Source organism: Rhinoderma darwinii, chromosome 1, assembly GCF_050947455.1.
Source record: "Rhinoderma darwinii isolate aRhiDar2 chromosome 1, aRhiDar2.hap1, whole genome shotgun sequence".
Taxonomy (NCBI): Eukaryota; Metazoa; Chordata; class Amphibia; order Anura; family Rhinodermatidae; genus Rhinoderma; species Rhinoderma darwinii.
The window spans coordinates 642,553,328-642,567,676 of NC_134687.1; the positions used below are offsets into that span (position 1 = coordinate 642,553,328).

At 44.7% G+C, this 14,349-nt stretch overlaps 1 protein-coding gene across 1 annotated transcript in view; it reads left to right on the plus strand.

The window, feature by feature from the left end:
- Positions 1–8,266: 8,266 nt before the first annotated feature.
- LOC142654790 (uncharacterized) overlaps positions 8,267–14,349 on the plus strand; it is a 108,512-nt gene continuing 102,429 nt past the window's right edge. Inside the window, exons 1-4 of the mRNA XM_075828950.1 lie at positions 8,267–8,697; positions 8,995–9,158; positions 9,629–9,802; positions 9,878–9,998. Coding sequence (XP_075685065.1) covers positions 8,688–8,697; positions 8,995–9,158; positions 9,629–9,802; positions 9,878–9,998 — 469 coding nt within the window. The 5' untranslated portion in view covers positions 8,267–8,687. The remainder of the gene's footprint in view (positions 8,698–8,994; positions 9,159–9,628; positions 9,803–9,877; positions 9,999–14,349) is intronic.

Here is a 14,349-nt window from a genome sequence, read left to right on the forward strand (position 1 = left end):
CGCTTAGCAACAGTTCTGTATTTGCGGACGCACCTCCGTAGCCATCCGCAATTTTGGCTTTCTCCATAGACTTCTATGGAGGAGTCCGTGCCGCAATTTCGGACCAAGAACGGACATGCTCCATAATTCCCGGCACAGTTCTGCGGCACGGACACTCATCCGTAGCGATACGGAAAGGTGTCCGCTTTCAATGGAAGTGAATGGGTCAGTTTGTTTTTTTTACGGTCGTGTGCATGGGGCCTTAATTGTGGATTTATGAGTGTTAAACCCCTTCAGGACCAAGCTCATTTTGGGCTTCAGGACCAGACCCATTTTTTTTAAGAATCTGACATATTTTACTTTATGTGGTAATAACTCCGGAATGCTTTTACCTATCAAAGCGATTCTGAGATTGTTTTCTCGTGACACATTGGACTTTATGATAGTGGAAAAATGTGGTCGGAAAATTCAATATTTACCAGTAAAAAAAACACCAAATTGTTGTGAAAAATTGCAAAAATTTGCATTTTTCTAAATGTAAATGTATCTGCTTGTAAGACAGGCACTTATACCACACAATTGTTGCTAATTAACATCCCCCATATGTCTAATTTAGATTTGCATCGTTTTTTTAACATCCTTTTATTTTTCTATGACGTCACAAGGCTTAGAACTTTAGCAGCAATTTCTCACATTTTCAAGAAAATTTCAAAAAGCTATTTTTACAGGGGCCAGTTCAGATGTGAAGCGGCTTCTTAGGGCCTTATATATTAGTAACCACCAAAAAAGTCACCCCATTTTAAAAACTTCACCCATCAAAGTATTCAAAACAGCATTTAGAAAGTTTCTTAACCCTTTAAACGTTTCACAGGAATTAAAGCAAAGTAGAGGTGAAATTTTCAAACTTCATTTTTTGCAGAAATTCATTTTTAATCTATTTCTTTTGTAACACAGAAGTTTTTACCAGAGTAACGCAACTCAATATTTATTGCCCAGATTCTACAGCTTTTAGAAATATCCCACATGTGGCCCTAGTGTGGTAATGGACTGAAGCACCCGCCTCAGAAGCAAAGGAGCACCTAGTGGATTTTGGGCCTCCTTTTTATTAGAAAATATTTTAGGCACCATGTCAGGTTTCAAGGGCTCTTTCGGTGCCAAAACAGTGGAAATCCACCAAAAGTGACCCCATTTGGGAAACTACACCCCTTGAGGAAATTATCTAGGGGTATAGTGAGCATTGTGACCCCACAAGTTTTTTGCAGAAATTATTGGAAGTAGGCCGAGAAAATGAAAATCGTCATTCTTTCAAAGATAATGTAGGTTTAGCTAATTTTTTCTAATTTCCACGAGGACTAAAGGAGAAAAAGCACCACAACATTTGTAAAGCAATTTCTCCCGAGTAAAACAATACCCCACATGTGGTTATAAACGGATGTTTGGACACACGGCGGAGCTTAGAAGGGAAAGAGCGCTATTTGGCTTTTGGAGAGCACATTTAGCAGCAATGGTTTGCGGAGGCAATGTCGCATTTGCAAAGCCCCTGAGGGACCAAAACAGTGAAAACGCCAAAAAAGTGACTCCATTGAGAAAACTTCACCCCTTGAGGAATCCATCTAGGGTTGTAGTGAGCATTTTGCCCCCACAGGTGTTTCATAGATTTTATTAGAATTGGGCAGTGAAAATAAAAAAAATCCCTTTTCTTCAATAAGACGTAGCTTTAGCTCCAAAATTTTAATTTTCTCAACAAATAAAGGAAAAAAAGAACCCCAACATTTGTAAAGCAACTTCTCTGGAGTACGGCAATACCCCACACGTGGTCATAAAATGCTGTTTGGGCACACGGCAGGGCTCAGAAGGGAAGGAGCGCCATTTGCTTTTGGTGTACAGATTTTGCTGCATTTGGTTTCTGGTCGCTATGTTGCATTTGCAAAGTCCCTGTGGGACCAAAACAGTGGATCCCCCCCAGAAGTGACCCCATTTTGGAAACAACACCCTCAAGGTATTCACCTAGGAGTGTAGTGAGCATGTTAACCCCACAGGTGTTTTGCAGAAATTCGTGTGCACACGATGTGGGAGAATGAAAATGGGAATTTTTCCTTAGATACACCAATATGTGGTGCCCGGCTTGTGCCACCATAACAAGACAGCTCTCAATTATTATGCGGTGTTTCCCTGTTTTAGAATCACCCTACGTGTGGCCCTAATCTTTTGCCTGGACTTTCGACAGGGCTCAGGAGTGAAAGAGTACCATGTAAAATTGAGGCCTAATTTGGCGACATATAAAGTATTGGTTCACAATTGCAGAGGCTTTGATGTGAAATAAAAGAAACCCCTGAGAAGTGACCCCATTTTGGAAACTGCACCCCTCAAGGCATTTATTAAGAGGTGTAGTGAGCATTTTCACCCCACGTGTCTTTTCCATAAATGATTGCGCTGCGGAAGGTACAAATTAAAATTTTTCCCTAGATATGCCAATTCAGTGTCAAATATGTCGTGCCCAGCTTGTGCCACTGGGGACACACACCCAAAAATTGTTAAAAGGGTTCTCCCGGGTGTGGTGATGCCATATATGTGGAAGTAAACTTCTGTTTGGGCACACTGTAGGGCTCAGATGGGTGGGAGCGCCATTTGGGATTTTGGAGCGTGGAATTTGCTTGGTAATAGTTTTGTTTGGAGTATCACTGTTTCCGTTTATAATGTGGGGCATATCTGAGCTGGGCAGAGTACATCAGGGGCATAGTTAGGTGGTATAATAATAAGGTAAAAAAAAATAATAAAATGATCCATAGATGTGTGTTACGCTGTGATCGATCCTTTCTGCACCGGCCGGTGTCGCACTGATAAATGTCCTTCCTTATCCCCCTTTTGGTCCACACTCTGCACCTTTCCAGTTTGGGGAATTTTGCCGGGAAAGGGTTGTCCTGGTGTAATACGGGCACCGTCGCTTCCAGCAGATATGTTTGGGCCCTCCCCTTCCTGGTTCCCTAATTTTAGTGCCATGATACATCGCCTTATGAAACAGAAGAAATGTTCCCCTCGGGCCGCCACAACTGGATATTTTTCTTTCCTGAATTATTGCAGCCTTAACTTATTTTATTTTTTCATAGACGTAGTGGTATGAGGGCTCTTTTTTTTTACAGGACGAGCTGTAGCTTTTATTGGTACCATATTGGGGTACATGCGACTTTTTGATCACTTGTTATCTTTTTTTTTGGGAGGCAAGGTGAAAAAAAAAAACAGCAATTCTGCCATAGCTTGTTTTTTTTTATACAGCGTCCACCATGCGTTATAAACTACATGTTACCTTTATTCTGTGGGTCAGTACGATTCCGGCGATACCTAATTTATAGAACTTTTTTATAACTTTTTGCACAATAAAATAACTTTTGGAAAGAGAATGTATTTTTTCTGTCGTCAAGTTGTGAGAGCCATAACTTTTACATTTTTTTCTTCGATGGAGCTGTATAAGGGCATGTTTTTTGCGAGACAAGGTATAGATTTTATAGACACCATTTTTGGATACATGCGACTTTTTGATCACTTTTTATTTCAATTTTTTGAAGACAGTGACCAAAAAAACAGTAATTATGGCAGTGTTTTTGAGGTTTTTTTTTACGGCGTTCACTGCGCTTTATAAATAACATAATATTTTTATAGTTCGGGTCGTTATGGTCGCAGCGATACCAAATATGTATGGCTTTATTATTTTTTTCTATAATAAATGACTTGATAAATGAAAAAGGGCAATTGTGTTTTATTTTATTACTTGAAACTTTTATTGTATGTTTTACAACTTTTATTTTTACACTTTTTTTTTTTACACTTTTTTTAGTCCCACTAGGGGACTTGAATGTCCAACTGTTTGTTTGATGTTCTAATACATTGCACTACCTATGTAGTGCAATGTATTGGAACTGTCAGTTGTTCACTGACAGCAAGCCGATCAGGCTCCGCCTCTGGGCGTCGCCTAATCAGCTTACGTAATGGCAGACAGGAGTCCATTGTTAGGGCTCCTGTTGCCGTAGTAGCAGTCGCCAGCCTTGCCATCGCATAGTAAGGCTGCCGATTTTCTACAAACCTCTAGGATGCAGCGATCACAATGGATCGCTGCATCGAAGGGGTTAATGCCAGGAATCTGAGCTAGCTCCGGTTCCTGGCGATAGATCGGGGTGTCCGCTGTAACATACAGCGGACACCCACTGCTGATGACGCCGGCTCAGCTTCTGAGCCGGAAGCTGAGACGGTGCCATCTTGCCGATGGTACCGGAAGCCTCCTGGGCCCCGCCGACGACGGGGCATAGGAGGATTCCATTACTGGCGGACCGGGAGGTAAGCATTAGCTCTCCGATCGCCTTTGCAGCCACCGGCAACCCAGCGATCACGTTGCTGGGGTGCCGGTGGCTATAAACTCCTCACATGCTGCGATCTCTATTGAACGCAGCATGTGAGGGGTTAATCGATCGGAGGCTAGCTCCGGTCCTGCCCGATACCTCAGGGTGCCAGCTGTAACATACAGCTGTCACCCGGCGGTGATGTCGCTGGCTCAGCTCCTGAGCCAGCTTCAATCCCTGACGTACAGTAACGTGAAAATGCGGTAAGACACCAGTTTTAATGACGTTACTGTACGTGATCCGGCGGGAAGGGGTTAATCTAATCCTACACTCAGTCGTAGTGTCACCTACATATAGAAGTTTGCAAGGACACATAAGTATGTAGATCACAAAATCCGACTTACAGGTCACAAAATATCGTATCTTGTGGATCCTGCCTGTATCACCGTTGCACATCAAACCACAATCGGCACAGCCAAGGCAGGGGTAACCACCCCTCCGAGTAGTCAAATCATGTATGATAGACCTACCACTACCCTTAGGGCCTTGATCACCCTTTACTAGTCTGTCCCTCAGATTAGTTGATCAATGTTTCCGTATAACTCGCATAATTGGTGGACTATGTTCATCAAAAGTCATAGGACAGGGAATACGTTTCTCCTTGGTAGTGCATGTATTAGTCCTATCACACCCTTCTATATCCTTTACTCTGGCAATCTGAGATCTAACTAATTTGTCAGGATAACCTCTTAGGCAAAACTTTTGTTCCATCTCTTAGACGCCGGAGCGGTAAGCTCGAATGGCGTATTCCAAATAGGGCTGCTCCTTCCGTTTTGAGTGAGTGCCAATGCCTTGTGACTATAGGTGCTGTTTAATATGGATAATTGTTTTGATGAATGCTCAATCTGCTATTATATTATAGCTTTTTTACATTATATCTTATTGGTGATTTTATTTATTGTCACTATTGATCACATATGACATTTTGATAATTGGATTAATCACTTACAATGTTTAACTTTTATTATATGATTATTTTGTTGGTAACTCCTCCCACAGTGGGGGTGTATAAATACACTGGAATGTCTGTTCTATATTGCTTGACAAAGGCGGCATTGAAATGTTGCATCCTACTGCACTGATTGGTGAATAAATCCTTTTTGATACGACTATTGGAGTGCTGCCTCTATTTCTATTTAATGTCCATATATGGACGGTGACCTAAGGGGTTTCCTCTAGGAGTGGAATCCCCGGCCAGATCATCGACAACGGGGATTTCGCTCAAGGAGTAGCCACTGTGTCCGGGCAGTCCTCGGCGAGCGGACGAGCTCCTTCCACTCCTCCACCCAGAACTAATTCTGAAGTAGGGACCTGATGGTTCCCTGCTTCAGAATTTGGTTCAACTGCATCCTCCTCCTGCGGACGCAGATACAGTTGACAGAGGGACACCGCCCGGAATCCAGGACAGTCCCGCTGAATCCGGGACAGTTGGGAGGTATTCCATACACGGCTTCTGACAGCCAACTGCAGCTGCCAAGATCAGAGATCCTGGCCGTTTAACCTCTCAGATGCTATGGTCAATACCGACCGCGGCATCTGATCAGTTAGACAGAGGTACGGGGCTTCCTGCCCAATGCTGACCGGTTGCCATTGCAATACATTGTAAGAAAATTATTTTTTTTTGACAAAAATAACGTAGCATTAAAAATAAGTAAACATAATCGCCACATCCGTTAATGTCCAAACTATTAAAATACCAAGTTAATTTTACCCGCAGAAATAACTCACATGTGAACGTTGCTGTTTTTCATCAACTCGCTTCTCCAAAATATTGACTAAAAATTCATAAGCACCAACAAAATCTACAGCTCGTGCCACAAAAAAACCCTCACACCGCTCAATCACAGGAAAAATAAAAAAGGTCTGTCTCACAATATGGCTGCAAAAAAATCGTCTTTTCCTTGTAGAAGAAAATTTGGTGTAATCGTATTGATCCGGAAAATAAAGGTAACAAGTCATTTCTACCGCATGGTGGACGCCGCAAAAACGAAACCCAAAAAACAATAGGATTCACTGTATTTTCCTCTATTCCACCCCACAAGTTTTTTTTCTCTTTCCCAGTACATTATAGCGGACGTTAAAGGGGTTTTCCACGATCGGACAACTGATGACCTCCACTGGATAGGTCACCCGTATATGATCTGTGGGGGTCCGACACCCGCACCCCGCACCGATCAGCTGCTCCGGCTGCCTCCGGGCACCAGACGTCCATGCTGAAAGCAGATGCTCCGGTCACGGAATAGCGTCCGGGCTACAGTACTATCCATGTTAATAGAAGCAGAGCTGCAGTTCTGCTGAACGGCCGCTATACCATTTTCTACCAGCTCCAACTACTGCATACCGTTGGAAACATCCAGCGCCCGAAGGCAGCTGGAACGGCTGATCGGTGCAGGGTCCGGGTGTCTGAATGCCATGATCATATACTGATGACCTCTCCGGTGGATTAGGGATGCACGATGCATTGAAACTTCGATACTGTGCATCCCCAAACGGTTCGATACCGTTATTTCATGTATTTCGATACAGCTCAGTATTGTAACACATGAATGTATGAGAGCGTGGCTGCGGCTGTGTGATAGTCATTGGCGCGCTGCTGAGTCCTGACAACAAGTGCGCGCTGTATGGATGATGCGATGCGGCCGGCACTGCACTAATGATTGCCGGCACGGAAGACAGAACATGGCAGGCGCACTGCAAAACACCACTATGTTCGGTCTTCAGCGCCCGAACTGCCGCTCATTTGTGCAGCGCCGGCCGTATCTCCTCATGCTGACCGCGCGCGCACTTCCTGTCAGGAGCGGGGCAATGACATCCTGAAACCTCTCATCTCTGCCGTTATTGCTCTGAATGCTGCGATCACAGCGGTCTGCAGCATTCAGGGGAAAATGAGAATGGGGTGACGCGATTGAGGGACATACCATATATGGGCAGACAGCCCCCAGGCTGTCCTACCATATTTCCTGTTAGGGCATACTTAGGTATGTCCTAACAGCTCCCTGTGTACTATTCAAACACAGGCTAATGTACTGTAATATAGATATATGCCGGGACATTACTAACAGTATATAGATATATGGCAGTACATTAAAGTAAAAACAAAGTAATATTAAATTTTAAAAAAAATACACATACACCTTTTTTACAATAAACCTTAAAATAAGTCGCAATACATAAAATATACACGTATTCGGTATTGGCACTGCCATAACCTGAACAACATTTTTTTGCGTCCTTTATGATGTGTACGATGTAAAAAAAAAACTGCTTTCTATCACTTATTGTGAGGCACGAGGTGTGATGAATTTAACCTCCATGTACCTCATTAATAGTAGTTAACCCCGTCATGTACCTTACACATCAACCCATTATGACTGAGAAACATGATGGGGTTAATTACTATTCATGTGAGGCACGTGGAGGTTAAATTCATTATCGCGCCTCACATCAGAAAATGGAAGAACTATATATATATTTTTTTTTATTACTGTTGGCAAAGTATCGAATTGGTATCGAAATCGCAATACTAAACGAAGTATCGGTATCGAAGCCCAAATTCTGGTATCGTGGCATCCCTACGGTGGATAGGTCATCGGTAGTCCGATTGTGGAAAACCCCTTTAGAAACTGACACAAAAAACATGTTCTCATACGGCTATGTCGACGGAAAAAAATCAAAACGTTATGGCTTTTGGAAGGAGGGAGAAAAAATGAAAATTAGCTCCGGGTCCAAGGGGTTAGGTACATAACAAGAGACAATAAACATTAATGAATGACAGACTGGTCCAGAAGGAGAGACCCTGCCCCGTAGACTGCACTCTACAAGAGGAGAGACCCTGCCTGCGTAGACTGCACTCTACAAGAGAAGGAGAGACCCTGCCCGCGTAGACTGCACTCTACAAGAGAAGGAGAGACCCTGCCCGTGTAGACTCTTCTGAAGAGGGGGTGTTCAGGTTACAAGTGAAGGTTTGGATGGTGGGAGAGATTGGATGTGTTGGGTTAAAGAGTTCCAGAGTATGTGGGAAGCACTGGAGAAATATAGGCGATGTGAGGAACAGATAGTAAAAGTTCTTGCGAGGACCGGAGATTACGTGTGGGGAGGTATCGGGAGATTAGGGCAGAGATGTAAGGAGGGAACAGGACGTTGACAGCCTTGCATGTAATTTTTATTATCTTTAACTTAATTTAGTAGGTAATGGGTGGCCAGTGACCGCAGAGGTGGAATGAGGAGAGAGGTAGATTTGCAGCAGGGACCTTCCGCACATAGACACTGGACGGCCGGGACCTTCCGCACATAGACACTGGACGGCCGGGACCTTACATGAACCGTGGTTGGTGTCTGTCTTGCAGATGTGAACAAAGTGTTAGTTACATTGTATAGTGAAGTACAATTACTGTCTATAGGAGTTACAGAAACTGCCTAACAAGGCCACCCAGAGGTGGAGCCGCATCTATCAGACATTTCTGGCATATCCTGGGGAGAAATGTCCGTGTTGGGAATACCCCTTTATTCCATGTGGTGACGGCTCTGAGAAGATGTTTCTCTCAATGATCAATAAGTGAGGTTCTGTATGTCACACATGATGTTGTCCCCTGTATGATTTCCATCTTCTCCTTTCTTCATAAAGACGTCTGCAGTACTAGATCCTCCAGATCCTCCAGTTTTCTCATCTTCTCCTCCACAACGTTCCTTCTGCTGAATGACCCACCAAGGATGGACAAGGACAGGAATGAGATGAGCAGAAGAATATTAGACTTCACCTTGGAGATCATCTACCTGTTGAGCGGAGAGGTAAACTTTTCTACATTATAAGTCACACATAGGGAAGGGACAATACATAATAGGAAGTAATAGGAAGAATCCAGTGTCCTGTATAACAGCGTCCAGACCTTCCAAGTGACGTCAAGAAGCCAACAGCAGAAAAGCTGAAGATCAGCCACCAATATGGTCAGTTATGTGTCATGTCACCAATGCAGCAATAATAATGTTGTAGAGCAATGAGAATGACCAGGAGGATCAGGATGACCTCTACATAGAAGATGGCGGCAGGAGGAGAGCACATGGTCCATCTAGTCACCCCCAATATTATTTCCTTTTTAGTTTTGGCCTCATTCTATTTTCTCAATGTGTTTTTGTAGGTGAGGTCTCCAGTATTACAGATGTGGGGTCACTAGCGCTCTATACAGCGGGTCACAATCTCCCTCTTTCTACTGAGGGGGAATACTGTGTACAGTTCTCTAAGTGTCTCTCTCCATACACAGGAGTACACAATAGTGAAGAAGACATCGGGTGACTGTACGACTCCCATCATCCATGAGTCAGGAGGATGGAGCAGTAGTCAGAGCCCCATCACAGAGCCTCCCCCTCACTCCCGGATACATGAGAAGAAGATCTTAGAACTGATCTACAAGATGACTGAGCTGCTGACTGGAGAGGTGACACTTCTGGGAAATTCTACAGTAACAGCACTGGAGGTGTCTGGGTAATGACTGTATCATTGTGTGTGTCAGGTTCCTGTAAGGTGTCAGGATGTCACTGTCTATTTCTCCATGGAGGAGTGGGAGTACCTAGAAGGACACAAGGATCTGTACGAGGAGGTCATGGAGAACTACCGACCACGCACATCACAAGGTAAGAAGAGACAGATATATATATATATATATTGGCATTATTGTGGGCAGAGGCGGGCATTGGTGGCCATTTGGAAGCCATGTTGAGCTCACCTGCTGTAAATCTGTGATTACTTTCCACATCTGTGCACATTTGTGCGGAGGGTAATTCATGTGTGGATCAAGAAAATCATGTGAGTCTCCTTGTAACATTTGTCCCACCACAGACCACGTGGCTTGTAGTACATCATTTGCACTGATCTCTAGCCTTCCGGCTTTTTTTTTAGACATTATACCAACATATACACACAAAAGTCTTCCCCTTTCAAGGTGAGACCGGCCCAGACGTAATGATCTTCTATTTTAGACCACCCCCATATTTTAAACCCTTTCTGCCACAGCCGTATTTCCTATTTTCATTTCAGTTTTTACTTCCCCCACCTTCCAAAAGCCATAACTTTTTTTTTTATTTTTTTATTTTCTTATTTTTCCTTCGATGTGGTCCTTTGGGCTTGATTTTTGCGGGATGAGTTGTAGTTTTTCATAGCACCATTTATTATACCATATAATGTACTAGGAAACGGGAAAAAAATGAATTGTGGGGTAGTAAATTAGAAAAAACAGCGATTCCTCCATTGTTTTTTGCGCTTCGTTTTTACGGGATTCACTGTGCAATTAAAATGACACGTTAACTTTATTCTGTGGGCCAATACGATTATGGCGATATCAAATTTATGTTGTTTTTTTTTTATATATTTTACAACTTTTACAAGGAAAAAACTAATTCTGAGTCCTAACTGTTTTTTCTGTCGCTTTGAGCGGTATGATGGAATATTTTTTGTTGGACAAGCTGTAGTTTTTTAATTTGTATTATTTTGGGGTATAGGTTTTGATCACTTTTTATTCCATTTTTTTTAGAGGGAGATTTTGGCATTGTCCTTTTTTTTTTTTTTTTTTTTTTCCTATGGCATACACCGTACGGGTTAAACAATGGTATATTGTAACAGTTCAGACTTTGCGATACCATTCTTGTTTTTATTTTTTATTTTCAACTTTTTATATATATTTTATTTTTTGTACATAAAAAAACCAAAACCTTTCATTTAAATGATACTTTTTGTATTTTTAGTCCTCCTAGGGGAGTTTAACCAGCGATCATTGGAACGTTTTCACTATAGTACTAATGTATTGCAGTATATCGTCTTTCTGACAGGCTTCTATTAAGCCCTTCCCAAAGATGGCAGACCTGGGGCCTTCATTAGGCTATCCTGGTCAAGTGCCGTGTTAAGCTGAAGTCATGCTGTGCTGTTTTCCAGGCCTGGCGCCTGCTTGCTGGCTAGTCCCAGCCGAGCCTGTCTTGCTACTGTCTGAGCTACCACACTATACGAACTATAGACTGTGACCTGTGTCCTGTTGGCCAGCTGCCATACCATCAAGGCGGTACGACCCAGTGGGTCCACATACCCAACGTGGCAGTAGGCTCAGGCCATGGACCCCGCTGGTCAATCCAAGACCGTGACAATGTCACTGGAGATGCGGGCGGATATGCTAGATTTCCAGTCTCGACAGGACCAACTCCTCCAGGCATTGAACATTATTGCACGTCGGTTTGAGGTGCAAGCTGCCGTTCCTCTTTCTACTCCTCCTGGCAGTACTGATCTTCCAACTACACCTCCTGGCAGTGCTGAAACCCCAATTTTCTTTGCCGCTTACTGACTGATATGATGGAGACGCGAGGACTTGACGTGGATTTTTGAACCAGTGCCAGATCCACTTTCGCCTGCATGCAAGGGCATTCTCGTCTGATGGCGCAAGGTTTGCTTTCATTGTCTCTCTCCTCACTGGCAGGGCTCTTGCATGGGCGAACCCTATCTGGGAGAGACCAGGACCTGATACAGTGGCTTCCAGGGGTTCCTACGGACATTTCGCACTGTGTTTGAGGAGCCTGGACGAGTCTCGTCTGCAGCCGCCTCCTTGCTGAACCTACGCCAGGGAGACACCTCTGTGGGCGAGTACGCCGTCCACTTCCGCACCCTGGCGGGAGAACTGTTGTGGAACAATGAGGCCCTGGTGGCTACATTCTGGCAGGGACTGTCTCCTAAGATTAAGGACGAGCTGGCCGCTCGAGATCTACCGTCTACCCTGGATGACCTCATCCTTCTGGCCGCCCAGATTGATATAAGGATCCGAGAACGATTCCAAGAAGCTCGTCTGAAGGGCGGGTTCCTAGTCCGGTTCCTACTTTGCAGCAACCCCTGCTGTCCTCCGTTGCTGATCCTCCTAAGGAGTCTGTGAGGACGGACCAGTTTAAGCTGTCCACCCCGGAGAGACAACGCAGACGCACCTTGGGACTCTGTCTATATTGTGGCCTCGGAGGCCATCTTGTGCATCTGTGTCCCCAATAGCCCCAGAGCCTAGGGTTGGTGGGAGAGACAACCATGGGTAAAGAAGGACTTTCGTCTAAATTGTCCATTCCCGTGACCATAGTGTCCGGCGAGAAAACGCATCGGGTCTCTGCGTATCTGGACTCTGGATCCGCTGCTAATTTCATTTGTAGAGACCTGGTGGACCTTCTCAAATTACCTACAACTGCTCTGGAGAGACCGTTGATGGTTGCATCTGTGAATGGACTACCTCTGCCTGACCCAATTGTAGCTGTGACCAAGCTGCTGAGCTCCTCTCGTTCTTTGTCCTGGCTAAAGCTGTCAATCCTGTGCTGCTGGGTCTGCCCTGGCTCCGACTACATGCCCCAGTCCTGGACTGGAATTCTGGAGAGGTTCTCCAGTGGGGTCCCGGGTGTCTCAACCGTTGCCTAGTACAGATTCATTTGGCTCAGCCTCCGCCCTTGGCAGGATTGCCTGGTCATTATACTACATTTTCAGAGGTCTTCAGCAAGAAAGAGGCGGAGTCGCTGCCCCCACACCGGGCGTATGACTGTCCTATTGACCTAGTTCCTTTTGCATCCCTTCCCCGTGGTAAGGTATATCCTCTCTTCTTGCCAGAGACTCTGTCCATGTTCGCCTATGTTAATGAGAACTTGGAGAGGGGCTTCATACTGTAGTCTTCCACCCCGGCAGGAGCCTGGGTTCTTCTTCGTCAAGAAAAAGGATGGTGTTCTGCATCCTCGCATCAACTATCGGGGTCTCAACCAGATCACGGTAAAAAATAGGTATCCGTTGCCTTTGATTTCTGAACCGTTTGATCGCATATGCAAAGCCAAGGTTTTTTTCAAAGCTAGACCTGCGTGGGGCTTACAACCTAATCTGGATTCGCCGGGGTGACGAATGGAAAACTGCATTTAACTCCTGTGACGGATACTGTGAATATCTAGTAATGCCCTTCGGTCTGTGTAATTCTCCCGCGGTCTTCTAAGAGTTCGTTAATGACCGCTTCCGTGACCTCCTCTATGTATGCGTTGTGGTCTATCTTTATGACATCTTGATTCTTTTTTTTTTCTCCAGATCCAATGACTCATCGGAGACACGTTTGTCAAGTTTTGCTATGGTTAAGGGACAATCGCCTGTATGCCGAGTTGAAGTACTTTTTTGAGAAAGATGCTCTACTCTGAATGGGCTACATCATCTCGAATCAAGTTCTCAAGATGGATCCTGAAAAGGTAAAGGCCGTTCTGGAATGGCCACTCCCTCAAGGCTTGAGGTCCATACAGCGCTTCCTGGGATTTGCCAATTTCTACAGACAGTTCATTCCAAACTTTTCCTCACTGACCTCTCCTATCTTTAACCTCACCAAGAAAAGCATGAATGCCAAGGTGTGGACTCCAGAAGCGGAAGCCGCATTTAATAGCCTGAAGAGTGCCTTCACGTCAGCCTCTATCCTCCATCATCCAGATGTTTCTGGACCGTTCTCGTTGGAGGTGGACACCTCCTCTGTCGGTGCTGGTGCACTCCTGTTCCAGAGAGGTTCCAAGGGCAAGTCAATGGTATGTAGCAATTACTCCAAGCTCTTCTCTTCCGCAGAGTGCAACTACTCGATTGGGGATTGGGAGTTACTAGCTATCAAATTGGCTCTGGAGGAGTGGAGACATCTTTTAGAAGGCGCAGTTCATCCCATCTTGATATTCATGAACCACAAGAACCTCACTTATCTCCAGACGGCCCAACAACTGAATCCCCGTCAGGCCAGGTGGTCGCTGTTCTCAACTCCACTACCATCCGGCCAACAAGAATGTGAGGGCCGAAGCCTTGTCCAGGTCGTTCGAGACAAAGGATTCTATGGAGTCTAAACAGAATATTATTAATCCGTCCTGCATCATCCCTGTCAACCCTCTGCAAGTTAGAGACATTCCCTCGGGGAGGACTTTTGTGTGTCTGGTAGACAGAAGAAGAATCCTCCGTTGGGGACACCGTTCCAAA